The sequence below is a fragment of the Ctenopharyngodon idella genome, chromosome 13, assembly GCF_019924925.1.
Source record: "Ctenopharyngodon idella isolate HZGC_01 chromosome 13, HZGC01, whole genome shotgun sequence".
Taxonomy (NCBI): Eukaryota; Metazoa; Chordata; class Actinopteri; order Cypriniformes; family Xenocyprididae; genus Ctenopharyngodon; species Ctenopharyngodon idella.
Genome location: NC_067232.1, coordinates 13,318,417 through 13,333,128, shown reverse-complemented (window position 1 = coordinate 13,333,128; position 14,712 = coordinate 13,318,417). Strand labels below are relative to the sequence as shown.

General features: G+C 36.9%; 2 protein-coding genes across 2 annotated transcripts; one reads left to right on the top strand and one right to left on the bottom strand.

Moving 5' to 3' along the window:
* Positions 1–222: 222 nt before the first annotated feature.
* On the bottom strand, positions 223–10,882 carry slc38a6 (solute carrier family 38 member 6). Its single transcript, XM_051916808.1, has 16 exons — positions 10,623–10,882; positions 9,240–9,361; positions 8,880–8,953; positions 8,614–8,666; positions 8,342–8,381; positions 7,496–7,574; positions 5,632–5,714; positions 5,494–5,552; positions 5,356–5,415; positions 4,254–4,304; positions 4,018–4,097; positions 3,829–3,929; positions 2,893–3,017; positions 2,674–2,818; positions 2,464–2,558; positions 223–952 (listed from the first exon to the last, which is right to left on the bottom strand). The coding sequence occupies exons 1-16, from the start codon at positions 10,707–10,709 to the stop codon at positions 869–871; spliced, it is 1,338 nt and encodes a 445-aa protein (XP_051772768.1). The 5' UTR covers positions 10,710–10,882; the 3' UTR covers positions 223–868.
* On the top strand, positions 10,860–14,678 carry trmt5 (tRNA methyltransferase 5). The gene is made up of 5 exons (XM_051916807.1): positions 10,860–11,001; positions 11,269–11,903; positions 13,543–13,667; positions 13,755–14,409; positions 14,530–14,678. The coding sequence occupies exons 1-5, from the start codon at positions 10,982–10,984 to the stop codon at positions 14,574–14,576; spliced, it is 1,482 nt and encodes a 493-aa protein (XP_051772767.1). The 5' UTR covers positions 10,860–10,981; the 3' UTR covers positions 14,577–14,678.
* The last annotated feature ends 34 nt before the right edge of the window (positions 14,679–14,712 follow it).

Here is a 14,712-nt window from a genome sequence, read left to right as displayed (position 1 = left end):
CTCACATGCAAACCAGCAAAAACACACACTAATGCTTGGATCTCTTAGACTAAACATGGATCACAGACTCCATTCCAGATGCCACAGTACACAAGCCAGTGAGAAACCAGTTTTAATTCTTATTTCCCTTTATTTATTTAATTCTACATAAAAATACATCAAAATTGTCCTTTAAGACATATAAACAGGGTTGCAATGGTAAAACAAACACAAAAAAATATATATTTTCAATTTATTTTTATTTTTTCTTTATTTAAAATAGAAAGAAAAAAAAATTGCATTCTAAACTTAAATCATCACAGAAAATCTTTGGATAGTGTGTTGGTGAAGAAATACCCTGAAATGTTTGAAAAATCTTCAAAAATCAAATCCATACAAAGGATAAATCTTTAAACCAGAGTTGTTGTTTTTTTTTTTTTTCAGACAGACACAATTTTCCAATTCATTAAATATCTGCATAAATCTAATACCCACATTCAGTTATTGAAAAATCAGCAGTACAGCTGCTTAATTCATTGGTTTCATCTGTCTTTTTACAGATCCCAGCAACCGTCTGATTCAAAGATTGTCAAACTCTGCTGTCATTCAGAATAGATTACTATCCATTTCATTGCTCTACTGGATATTGTGAATTTGATTGTGCCTGTGTTCAGTATTCAAGTGTCATTACAGCATTATGAGGACATTAGGAGTATCATAAGAGCACAGTTGGCTCATCTCATTGGGATTCCCTTCTTGAAGCAGCATTTGGTCCAGTAAACAGTCTGCCTGGTGTATAACCTGTAAAATAAGGTTCTTCTCCAAGACAGCATGTGTTGAGCTCACAACTCATGCAATGCAACGTGTCCCATAATGATAATGTCAAAGGTCAAGAACCTTGAACCCAGGAGACAATGATGACACACAGGCTCAGCGCACCCACAACCAGGCCAATGACCAACAGTAAAACCGCCTAGAAAAAGGTGGAAAAGATGCTTACAGAAAGAAAACTGAAGAAAGCAATATAATAATTTTGTTTACAATACAAAAACATGTAAAGTCAGTTATAAGTCAGAAATACTGTACACTACCGCTCAAAAGTTTGGGGTCATTAAGTTTTGACAGATGATTAACGCAAATGGCTAGAACTTGTGAACTGACTTGCTAGCTAAAGCATGACGTGCGCTGTCTAGTGATACAGCAGCCTAATAAACCTGCTGCTGTCTGTCATTAATGTTCAAGCAACAAAAGAAAAAGACAAAATCACTCACTGCTCCTGACTGTATAACTTTAGTTATCTTTATAAGGATCATCAATATATATTTAATTGTTACAGTGAGGACCGTGCAGTGTAATTTCTTACTTGAATGTTGCCGTTAAACGATTGTTAGTGCTTTTTGAGTGCTTTGGCTATACATAGCAACTGAGAGCAACTCTCTCTTACGTGTATCTAACTCCACTGTTACTCTCGCACTTCAAATGACTGCATGTAAATTTTGTTTTGTAATTTTCAAATTACTTGCATTTTAATTAAATACATTTTTTTACAGCAGTATTTTGTATTTTATTTAAATACATTTGATGAGTAAGTATTTGTAATTTGTAACTAAATACTTTTTGATGTATTTGTGCCCATCTCTGCAAAAAACATTTATTTTAAATTGTAGTAATATTACACAATATTACGGTTTTTACTGCATTTCTGATAAATAAATAAAAGCAGCCTTGGTGAGCATAAGAGATTTCTTAAAAACATAAAAATCGTACAGGGTTAGTTCACCCCAAAATGAAAATTCTGTCAGTAATTATTCACGCTCATGTTGTTCCAAACCCGTAAGACTTTCATTCATCTTCGAAACACAAATGAAGATCTTTTTGATGAAATCTGATGTAATCATTCATCAACACACACATCAGTTGTGGTAAACGAAAGCTCAAGCATGTTCGCTTGACATGCGAGAACCAATGAGGTTCATTCTCGTGTGTTACGCAGTACGTTTAAGCTTCCGGAAGAGGTTTGTTCTCGTGCATTAAGTAGTTTCGGTTGAGCTTCTGTTTATGTTTGCTGATCAATGTTTACATGTGAATAAAAGCCAAATTTAAATCTGTTCATCAAATAAAGCGATCGAGTCTCTTCAGAAAATCTGGACTAAATCACTCAACTCATATGGATTAGTTTTACGATCCCTTTATAAACTTTTTGAAGCATCAAAGTGTTGTGTAGCTGTCTATGAAAGCTCTCAGATTTAATCAAAAAGATCTTAATTTGTGTTTCGAAGATGAACGAAAGTCTTACGGGTTTGGAACGACATGAGGGTGAAAAATTGATGACAGAATTTTCATTTTTGGGTAAACTAACCCTTTACCAACTCCAAACTTTTTAACGGTAGTGTATAACAAATGGGTAAAACTCCCTCAGAACCAACAGTCTAGTGCAAAGCAAATCATGTATGTAGTACTGAATGTATGCAAGACTTTAGATACCCCTGCTGAATTGAGAGATCTGATTGGCTCAGAGCTGATTCTCAAATAAAACATTCCCGGATACACAAACAGCAAACATGTGGAGGTCGTAGAACCTGGAATCACACATGAAAAGGTATGCAGAACACACACACATATATAAACATACCCGTTTAACTGCTGAGCAGTGAATTTAACAGTCAAGCACATACAAAGCGTATGGACACTCACCGACCACACCAAAGACATTCCTGATGTCAGGCACGAAAATAGCGAGCACCAGCACAAGAGTGAGGATGAAAAAACAGGAAAGTGAATGAGAGAGCCAGGAGAACTCCCTCTCTCTCCCGCATAACATCAAGAACGCTTTACGTGCCTGAGAGAAAGAAAAGGAGGATGTGTTTTCTGTATTTCTTATTTGAATAGTTCACAGTCTGGTGTTTGACTTACTGGGAAGTGAATGAGCGGCACAGTGAGCAGAACGGCCAATAGAATCGCAAGACGCACTGACATCACCAAAACATCCCGCGGTAGGTAGGTGTCGTATCCTAGCAACAGCTCTGATTCCACGTGTTCTGCGGATAAAGAATGTTTGATCAGATCAATCCATTTATCTTCTTCATTAACAGATTAATCCAAAGAGTACTGAACTAAAACAGTAAAGAATATATTCCAGGTTGTGTGAGCATACTAATAAGTATACACTGACTCCAATCAAATATTTAAAGATACTTTGTGAAACCATAAACAACTTTTCAAATATTAGTGTTCCAATAGCAGTGTGCCTGAATCTTCATCCCCACTACAAAAGGGATCATATTTTCCCCCATTTGTTAATGTGTTAATATGCACACAAAAGCAAAATAATATGCATACAGCAAAATCAGTGCAGTCCTATTAATGAACAAATAACTGTCCTTTTTAGTGAATCAAAAAACATACAGTAAAACCTGTGCAGTCTGATTCATGAGCAAATGACACTTGATTATGATTCAGAATAAGTTGTGTGTAGTTTAGGTTTGTTAAACTTAAACCAGTGTAATAATTACTGATGGTTTGTTCATATTGCAACAGTTTGAGTTTGAGATTTTTGGTAATTAAATTTAGTTTTTTTTTTTTTTTTTTTTAGGAAACTGCATTTAGTAAGTCTAGTTATCATCTCCAAAATAAAAATGGTTATTTCACATTGGTTGGATTTAATATGATGGTCAGGGTCTGACATTACTTTCAACTCGTTTGAGACACTAAAATGTCACATCAAGCATTGCAGGATACAGTACAGAAATGAAGCTAAACACTGCAGGAAGGTCGATCTCCAAGAGCAGGATTAACACATAAAACAAACACTTTGAGGATCTTGTTGTGCATCTTGAGCAATGTTCTTACTATAGAAGGTGAGGTATCCAAAAAGGGCAGAGATCAGATACACTACGAAACTAAGAGAGATGCTGACATTTGTCACATTCTGCATTCTCCGCTTTGTGGGTCTGAAAAACACACATATTCACACAGCAAGGCAACAACAGACTATATATGTGGCAGAAGCACAGAAAGAACGGCGATGAGTGAACTGACCTGTGTAACTCACAATAAATGGGTAAAACCGCCGTATGGCACAGGAAGGAGAAAGCCATTGTTGGGACAGCATAAGCACTCTGCGAAGCGCGCACACACAGTCATTTCTCACCCTCCTGATGTGTATGCGGTTATGCTATAATATTACAACTAATATTTGGGTTTCTAATAGTCCTGCAAGGCGGTCTTTAAATCAAAACATAGCTCTCCTTTCTCAGGAAAACACACACACTCACCTTACTAGAGATCACAAACAGTTGTGGGGTGCACTCGGAGGTATTTAAGCTCTGTGGATAGAAAAACAATATGAAATTGATGTGAATATGAAGATTAGAATGAAATCAGGACAGTAACAGAATGAAAAACTACTTTCTGATATTTAGATTATCTGTAGCTGAATATCAGGAAATTAAGGCTTTGACCTATGGCTTAAGAGGGTCAAAGTTCACATCCCTTATTAAAACAATGCTACTTCCTTTTTCTGAAGGGCTGGATCCAAACGTACTCCACAAAATATCTGGGAGTTAAAAAACGATTTTAGTAAGGAAGCCCATTTCCTCCACACACACCAAAAAATGCTTTGATAAATTGTAATTATGACATAAAAAGTCAAAATGATGGCACACTAAGTCATTTATGAGATGAAAAGACAAAATTATGACTTAGTATGTCACAATTTTGAATTATGTCATAATTGACTTCTTAAGTCATAATTATTAGAATTAAAAAGTCATAATTTTAACCTTTTTTGTCAATTATGACTTTTTAATCTAAGAATTATGATTTAGTGGCCCAGTTTCACAGACAGGGCTTAGATTAAGCCAGGATTAGGCCTTAGTTCAATTAGGGCATTTAAGTTGCTTTTATAAACGTACCCTAGAAAAAAACATCTTGATACAAAACAATGGCACTGACATATTTTAAGATATGTCAGTGCAAGTTGCTTTTAGTTAAAACAGCTCAAACATGCATTTTAGTCTGGGACTAGCTTAAGCCTTGTCTGTGAAATCAGGGGTAAATGTCTTAAGTCATAATTCTTAGCATCATATTTAATAACTTAATATGTCATGATTTTACATTTTTAGGTCACTTTGACATAAAAAGTAGTGTCAATTTTGACTTTTCATCTAATAAATATGTCTTAGTATGTATGTCATAATTTCAACTTTGTGTGGCAGAAATGGGTTTCCATACTTTAGCCTGTCTGTTGTGATGAAAACGAAGTTACATGGAGCTTAGGGTGTACTGAAGCCTACTGTTCCGGAACTGCCCTTGGGTATTAATTTGGGGTGTATTAGGCTAACAGTCTGGTTGTGAGGGGGTGTGTGTGGTCTTTACCAGGCTCACAGTGGAGTTCAATGGCAGCGGACAAGGAATGGACCATTTTTTTACCACCACCTGTGAGAGAGATGAAAACATCAACATGGGAAAGATAGAGAGATGGAAAGACAGATAAATAGAGAGAGAACAACTCACCACTACAGTAAAAAACAACATGAAGAGGAATGCAATACTGCTGGTGTATCCCAGGAAACCTGAGAAGACAGAAACCAAAGATATGCATTCTCTCACACACAAACAATATTGAGAAAAACAAACCCTGATGATACTCACCAATCTTTGGAAGTAGAGCCAATGGCAACACTACAATTACAGTGACTAAAATCAACAGGGTAACGCCATTCTCAAACCACTTTCTATGGAGGACAGAAAAGAAATGCATGACAAAATGAAGATGCACACACTTTTCAAAATTTTGGGGTCAGAAAGATTTTTGTAATTTTTTAAAGAAGTCTCTTATGCTCATTTATTTGTTATATTATTTATATTTGTCATATTTAAGGATGCATTAAATTAATCCAAAGTGGTAGTAATGACTTTTAAATTTTTCTGAAAATTTCTATTTCAGTTTGTTCTTTTGAACTTTGTTCATCAAAAATCCTGAAAAAAAAAAAAAAAAAAAGTATCACTGTTTCCACAAAAATGTGGAAAAACAAGGAAAAGTATGTGTATTGATGCTTTGCCAATATTGAAGGCAAAAGAGTCATTCCAAAGTACTTTAAAAACTGAAAATAGTGATTGAGAACTGGAAGACTGAATCTTTAACAGGTTGGTGTTTGTGAGAGATCTCCTGTGGTTCTCACTTAAAAACAGGGAGGTACTAAACATCCCAGCTGATCCACTTGCAGAAATGAAGATAAATTACTCCACTGAAAGAAAAATGTTATTTTACAGTAAATGGCTACAGTCTCAAGCGTTTATACTGTGGCCAGGTTGTGCTCCTCCCAGAGAGATGGAGTAGTAATGTTTGTGTGTGTCTGGGTCTGGTCACAGTAATTGTGCTGGTGAAGGGAATCTTGGGCAGGCACGACTCTCATTGGTCAGAACATATGTGCGAGATTTACGTGAACGGACCTGTAATGCAAACCAGCTGTGTGGGGACGGGGCACAGTCGAACCACAGCTCAGAACAGCGGCTAATAAAATAATGACCGTTACATTCTTACTCTGGAATACTTTCTCTTTTCTTTCCTTTGGAAACATGCTTAAAGGCAGAGGATCGAGAGAAAGAGTGTTTATCTGCCAGCGAGTGAATGATCCTGTGTGAAAGTGTCCTTTTCTATCTGTCTTCCTGAATCGTGTTTCTATTTTGTCTCTCCCCATGGATTTTCCTGTGGATTCAGCCACATTCTGTTTTAGCATGAAAACACACTGAATTCAGATGTAAATAATATGTAAAACATATTTATTCTGATAACTAAACCACATACGCTGCCATTCAAAAGGCCGTAAGATTTTTAAATGTTTTTGAAAGAAGTCTCTTAAGCTCATCAAGGCTGCATTTATTTGATCAAAAATACAGTAATATTGTGAAATATTGAAATTTATAAAAATTGTTATCTATTTTTATATGTATGTTCTAATGTCATTTATGACAGTGATGGAAAAGCTGAATTTTCAGCATTCATTACTCCAGTCCTTCAGAAATCATTCTGATATTCTAATTTGGTGATCAAGAAACATTTCTCATTATATTATGAAAACAGTTGTGCTTCTTAATATTTTAGTGGAATCCATGATACATATCTCTTTTCAGGATTCTTTGATGAATATAAAGTTTAAAAGAACAGCATTTATTTGAAACAGAAATCTAACATTATAAATGTTTTTACTGTCCAAAATGTAGTCAATGTAAAACTCTTTTTTTTTTTTTCTTTTTTTTTTAAATCTTACTGACCCCATACGGTTTTTCTCCAAAATGACACTGTAAATAAGACATTTTGTTGGTTGCTTGGTATCTACTTTTTGTTATGCTCATTTTAAACATCAAATATGTTCTGATTATCTAATATTGTTGCTTCAGTAAGCGTTTCAATTTTAGTGAGAACAGAAAAAAAATGAGTTGACAAAGGAAACTTGCATTGCACATTATCAGAAGGGGTATGAGGGTGTGGTAAGGCCAACATATATTTATTTACCCAGAAGTCTCTGTGCTCATGAAGCCGGTGATGGCAGCAGGCATTTCAGACTTCAAGATGAACAAGTAGCTGGACATGGCTAGAGAAAGAGAATGACAGCACATTATAAACGCACACTATACAACACCTCATACATGCACTATAACAGCTCATAATGCAATCTCTCTCTCACACACACACACACACACACACACACACACACACACACACACCAATCCACTCAGAAAAAACAAACCATTCCACAGACAGAGACACAGCCTTTTTAAATCCCAGCACAGTGCTGAGATCAACAAACTCTGAACTAACACCAACATGCTAACAGTCACGAATTCATATCATACGGTCATACACACACAGATGATTAACACATAGCTGATGCCATGATTGCTTTGCATCCAGACTGCAAACCTGACTGCAACAAACATTTGTTCTCACGCTATCACACAGTTGCTGCTGTTATAAATTTCTTAAGTCATTATGGTAGATTAATAAGACATATTCTGTTTTAATGCTTCTAAACACCACATAACACGCAGAATACTCACTACGGTTCACAGTGAGTAGTGAGCAGTGCGAAGAGAAAGACAGAAAGAAAGAGAAAAGACAGTTTTAATGTTCATATTCACTTTACACCGTACAACAGTATAGCTGTTGTTCACAGGCTAACTTCTTTGGCAATACAAGAAAAAAAAAAAAAAAATCATATATCCTCCCAATAAAATATGTTCAAACTGAGAGAGAGAAAGAGAAAGGAGACTCTCTGCCTCTGGGAATATCAGGTTAAGATTAAGTAATATGACTTTAACCATATAAACGGTTAAATACAAGTGAAAGTGAAAACCTCACCACCAATGTTCTGAATGAGAATAGTACAGGCCACCAGAATCTGCACAAAACAAAAGAAAAACATGTTTTACAGGAGTAACAAGACACATTTTCCGTCTATGGTGTATTCAGTTTTGATGAGTACTTAGATAATGACCACAGATATTTATTGATACAACAAAATAAAACAATGCAGTGCATCATTCCAACTTAACTGCAGGCGATCTTCAGACAATCTCATAAACAGAGCACTGATTTATCAGCTAGGTATTAGATCTGTGATATTAACCAACCTTGCCAGGTCTGTTGAAGGCTTTCTCTCCAAGAGCTTCATAAGAGTTGATGCCTAACACACATAAACATATGCAATAGTGAGGCCTGGTGTCTGTTACAATGTACAATCGGAAAAGACCATTTCAGTTAGAAATCAACAATTCCACTGTCAGTCAGCAGAGATTTTTGACCTGATGTAGAGCATGTGAGGAGTTATAGTCACAGAGTATGCAAAGTAATCAGTGAGTAGGGTAAAGAAGAGGTCAAGAGTGAGAGTTGATATTACCTGTCTTGTCACAGAGGAGCAGCAGGAGATGGATAGAATAAACAGCCAAACTGGAGACCACGAGCAACAGAATACTGTGAAAAACACATGCAGAGTTGAAAAAAACACCTGATCTTCAAGCTCAAATGTTTTTTCTGGGTCAAATACATGGGGAAACTCTATTGAAAGCATTTGTGGAATAATGTTGGTTAGCAAAGATAACAATTTTGACTTGGTACGTGCCTTACTGTAACTGCACGTTTTGCTTAAAAAGAGATGAATGCATCAAAATAATTGTCTGTAGTAATCAACATTATGCCACAAATGTTGTCAACAAAGCTGAACTTGTTTTGATTCTGGAACATTGTCTGCGCCATGTACCTGAATCCAATAATGCCTGTATTGGCCATAGCATACGAGAGACCCAGGATGCCACTACCCATGATAGCATTCATCAGATTAAAGGCAGAAGACATGAAGGACGCGCCTCTAACCTGAACACCCTGTGAGGAAGATAAATGCATCAGAAATTAGACATGACAGCAATTTTAGACCAAAGACAAAGCATGCACAATGAATGTCATTACTGTCTGCTTACGCAATGAATTACTGAAAGCACAAAGGGAAGTGAAATTTTTGCAAAGACAATACATTTTCGTAAGATCAGCATGTGATGATGTGAAAGCATGAGGCGGCAGATGACATGATGTGAAATACACATACTCTATCCATTTCCAGAACAGCTTTATAGATTTAATACTATGTGTAAATACTAGTACAGCACTGCATGTAAAGTTTAGACTGGATTTACTTTAATAATGCACATTTATTTGCTTTGACATGTCACATAAAATGTATTCATTCATGCCCCTGTAAAGCACTTTGTAAATATTGTTTATATACTGAGCTGAATAAAGATCTTAAGGTAAAGTTTAAAATTTTGGGAAGCAGCTACTAAGAATTTTAATGTCATTAAGAAAAAAGAATAAATGGGGGACAACCTCAGTTCTTTTTAATATATTATTATGTCCACTAAAATCTAAAAATTCTATACGTCTAAAAAAAAAAAAAAAAAATTGAGCAATATAATTATAAATACATAAAATATAATACATACATGTGGAAGCCCATTTCTGCCACATAAGTAAAAAAAAAAAAAAAATCATGCTTTGATAGATCATAATTATGACATAAAAGCCTACGTTATTATTAGTCACAATTATAATAAATCACAATTACGAGACAAAAGGTCAATTATGAGATAAATTATGACAATTACAAGATAAAAAGTCAAAAACTGGCATAGAAAGTGGAAAATGTGAGATTCTATATCACAGCTATGATATAAAAAGGTGAAATTTTGAGATAATAAGCCACGATGAGATAAAAAGTTGAAATTTTATGTTATAATTATCCCATTGTTTCACTTAGAATCTACTTCCCACTTCTTATGTCATAATTTACCAAAGCATGTTTTTTTTTTCCTCATGTGGCGGAAATGGGCTTCCATACATAAATAATAGTAATGCAAAACAGCTTATATTTGCTAGTTTACATAGGCATATGGATTCAGCCTCGTATATCATAAAACATAGTATACCAAAGTGTCAGATTTTCATTGTTAGTCATTTACACGTTCATGAGGGACAAAAAATGCACTCTTTTCGTTCAATGACACTATTCTTCTTGTTCCGGTTCTTCTTCTTAATTATTAATATAATTAATATTTTTAATGTTATCGAGAAATGACAGGCTGTAGTTTACCTGGGCTAACAGCGGTCTGCTCTCCTCCCCGATGGGCTCATACTCGCTCCCTGTCTGAATGCTGTAGTTTGCGCCGTTTTTCCCCATGTTCCACCGTGTAGTGTGTCTTTACTCTTCTGCACCGACCAAAAGCCAGCCACTCGCTCTTAGACACCACCGGGTCCGTCAGTGTATGTGCCCGGCTCTCATACCACCGGCTTCACAGGAACACAAGCAAACGTAAACATCGCTATTCACGTGATTATGGACGCACGGTCACATGTCTATTTATATTGCACGTCACAGACCAATCACCGCTCTTGCACATCCAAAGTCTCGGTCGCTTAGAAATGACGTACTGAATGTAAAATCGTGTTCGCATGGCAGCTGTCTGGAGAGGGTGAGTTGTTTCAGTTTTTGTTTATAATATTAAACTTAAGGTTATTTGTTGAGTTGTGTTAAATAACAGGGTTTAAGCTATGTGGCTAAACAGTTCATTTAGTAGTTTATTATCAGGTGTAGATAACAAGTCTGCTGCTAGAAATAGGCATTTATATAGACTGTTATGTGTATACATTCACGAAAAGGTTTTTTATTATTATTTTCATTAGACACTTTTGTACAGGGCATGACTTCATTTCTCTCTCTCTCTCTCTCTGACCAACAGATCTGGCAGACTTTTGTTCCTTGTACAGAAACATCACAGCTGTATCTCTCTGTCTCAGAATTTAAACCAATTTGCAAGAATTTCCCTCCATTTTTCCACTGTGGTCAATTATCAGAAAGCCATGACTGACAAACCCCAGACATCAAATGATCTGGTGCTCTACAAACCCCCTCCCACAGTCCGAGGAATGACAGAACTGGACCGGGCTGCTTTCAGTCAGACAGTCAGTGTTCCTGCCATACGGATACCAACCAACGTTCTCAACAAAGTGGTGAAGAGTTTGAAGAAAGTGGCACTACAGAGGCCAGGACTCAAACGAGTCGTGGATGAACACAATGAAGATGGCAATAAAGATTGTAGTAATGGAGAACATCGGCTGCTGCTATTGGACCCGAACAGCATTACATCTACAGATTCGTTTGGCAGTGAGGAGGCAGAAGCTCTGAAAGCATATGGGGTGCCTCAGGAGATCCAGAGATACGAACTGAAGCTGACCTATGAGAACCTTAAGAGTGAAGAGATACTGCGAGCTGTACTTCCTGAAGGACAGGATGTGACATCAGGATTTAGCAGAGTTGGCCACATCGCCCACATGAACCTGAGAGACCACCAGCTCCCCTACAAAAAACTGATTGGTGAGAAAAGACAAATGAACTAATAAATTACCTTAAAGGGATAGTTCACCCAAAAATTGTCATCATTTACTCACCTCAATGTCATTCTGAACCTGTATGACTTTCTTCTGTGGAACACAAATGTGTTAGTGTTTTTATCCATACAATGATGATCTGTGCGGTCCAATTTTGTTTGGCCCAAATGTTATATATATGTTTTGAATTAGCTTTTATTTTTTATTTTCATTTTAGTTTTTTTTTTTAAATTAATTTTAGGTTTCATTTATTTTTATTTCGGTTTTAGTTTTTATTTATTTTCAGTTCATTATTTCAGTTAGTTGTCAAGGCACTAACATTTCTAATTTTTATTTAGTTTGTCTAATATTTATCTAATATGTAGCTTTATATCAAATCACAAAAAAATGTTTTTAATAGTTTTAGTTAACAATAATAATCCTGGTTTGGAGTGACATGAAGGTGAGTAAAATTAAGACAGAATTTTCATTTTTGGGTGAACTATCCCTTGAAGATTAAATCTGTCTTGACTTTAAATCTGAGATTTGATTCTAATATAATGAGTAATCATGGAATTATTTGCTAAGGCGTCTTGCCACAAACAGACATGGGCCCGGTTTCACGGACAGGGCTTAGCCTAAGCCAGATTTAGGCCTTAGTTTAATTAGGGCATTTAAGTAGCTTTTATAAACGTTCGCTAGAAAAAAAACATTACTGGTGTGCATCATGAGACAAAACAATGGCACTGACATATTTTAAGATCTGTCAGTACAAGTTACTTTCAGTTAAAACGGCTCAAACATGCATTTGAGTCTAGGACTAGCTTAAAGGGTTAGTTCACCCAAAAATGAAAATAATGTCATTTATTACTCACCCTCATGTCGTTCCACACCCGTAAGGCCTTCATTCATCTTCGGAACACAAATTAAGATATTTTTGATGAAATCCGATGGCTCAGTGAGGCCTGCATTCACAGCAATGACATTTCCTCTCTCTAAAGATCCATAAAGGTACTAAAAACATATTTAAAACAGTTCATGCGAGTACAGTAGTTCTACCTTAATGCTATAAAGCGACGAGAATATTTTTGTACGCCAAAAAAACAAAATAACGGCTTTTCAACAATATAGTGATGGGCCAATTTCAAACCACTGCTTCGGAGCTTTGCAAATCGAATCAGTGACTCGGAGCACCAAAGTCACGATTTCAATAGTTTAGCCGTTTGATAGGAGATCCGAGTCACTGATTCGATTCGTAAAGCTCCGAAGCTTCATGAAGCAGTGTTTTGAAATCGGCCCATCACTATATTGTTGAAAAGTCGTTATTTTGTTTTTTTGGCACACAAAAATATTCTCGTCGCTTTATAATATTAAGGTAGAACTCCTGAACTCACACAAACTGTTTTAAATATGTTTTTAGTACCTTTATGGATCTTGAGAGAGGAAATATCATTGCTTTGAATGCAGGCCTCAATGATCCATCGGATTTAATCAAAAATATCTTAATTTGTGTTCCGAAGATGAATGAAGGCCTTACGGGTGAAGAACGACATGAGGGTGAGTAATAAATGACATTATTTTCATTTTTGGGTGAACTAACCCTTTAAGCCTTGTCTGTGAAACCGGGGGTTTGTGTTTTGTTCCAGGTCAAGTAATCATAGATAAGAACCCCGGAATTACCTGCGTGGTCAACAAGACCAACACCATTGATTCCACTTACAGGAACTTCCAAATGGAGGTTTTGGCAGGCGAGAGTAACATGGTGGCAAAGGTGAGTTGACCTAATATATGGATTCAGCATAAACATGAATTATTAAAGATGCATCTGACTGTAACCTACCTTTTTTCCCTCTCTCAGGTACGGGAGAATGGCGTATTTTACGAGTTTGATTTCTCTCGAGTGTACTGGAACCCTCGACTCAGCACCGAACACGAGCGCATCGTTGCCCTCCTTCAGCGTGGTGATACCGTAGTGGACGTTTTCGCCGGAGTCGGTCCGTTTGCGATCCCAGCGGCCCGTCGAGGCTGCGAGGTCATTGCTAATGACTTGAACCCGGAGTCCTTCCGTTGGCTCCAGCACAATGCTAAACTCAACAAGGTCGACCAAAAGATAACATCGTTTAACATGGATGGACGGGACTTCATCCGGGGACCAGTCCGGGAGCACCTGCCTGCTCTAATGAAGGGATCACAAAAGATTCATGTGGTGATGAATCTACCCGCACTGGCTCTCGAATTCCTTGATGCTTTCCGAGGTCTACTCGGTCCGGAGCCAGACCAGAGTCTTTCCCGCCAGGATGACAACCTGCCTCAGGTACATTGCTACGGGTTCTCCAAGGAAGATGACCCTCAGAGGGATGTAGTGGAGCGGGCGGAGGCGAGTTTAAAGATTTCCCTGCAAGGACAGTGTACTGTACACCTGGTGAGGAATGTGGCACCTAATAAGGAGATGATGTGTGTGAGTTTTACCCTCCCGAGAGGGGTCCTGTACGCCACACACACCCAAGATAGAGGTAAGAGACTATCACACTCACTAGTGTCATTTGGCAGCAGTATTAAAACATGAAGTAAAGACATACAGACATGTCTCAGTGATGGCTTCTGTACTAAAATGTGTCTCTTTTCCTCCATAGACAGTTCAGAGGAGCCGTGTCCTAAGAAACAGAAGTGTGAGGATTGAATAAACTCAGTTTGTGTGTTAATTTGCCTGTTAAAATGATTTAGTATTTTGTTCTTTTAATTTTTTTTTTTTTTAAATAAATTATCATTCCATGTGGGTGAACGCTGTTGCATTTCTTTGAGACGATCATGCAACC

What these genes read in the sequence shown, in the direction of transcription:
- slc38a6 (XM_051916808.1), bottom strand. Translation starts at nt 10,709, where the DNA reads ATGGGGAAAAACGGCGCAAACTACAGCATTCAGACAGGGAGCGAGTAT. An exon ending in TGTTGTTTTTTACTGTAGTG is followed by an intron (nt 5,416 to 5,493) that starts GTGAGTTGTTCT and finishes TCTCTCTCACAG; the next exon opens with GTGGTGGTAAAAAAATGGTC. An exon ending in TGGATACCTCACCTTCTATA is followed by an intron (nt 3,018 to 3,828) that starts GTAAGAACATTG and finishes CTTTATCCGCAG; the next exon opens with AACACGTGGAATCAGAGCTG.
- trmt5 (XM_051916807.1), top strand. Translation starts at nt 10,982, where the DNA reads ATGGCAGCTGTCTGGAGAGG. An exon ending in AGAGTAACATGGTGGCAAAG is followed by an intron (nt 13,668 to 13,754) that starts GTGAGTTGACCT and finishes TCCCTCTCTCAG; the next exon opens with GTACGGGAGAATGGCGTATT. An exon ending in CACACACACCCAAGATAGAG is followed by an intron (nt 14,410 to 14,529) that starts GTAAGAGACTAT and finishes TTTCCTCCATAG; the next exon opens with ACAGTTCAGAGGAGCCGTGT.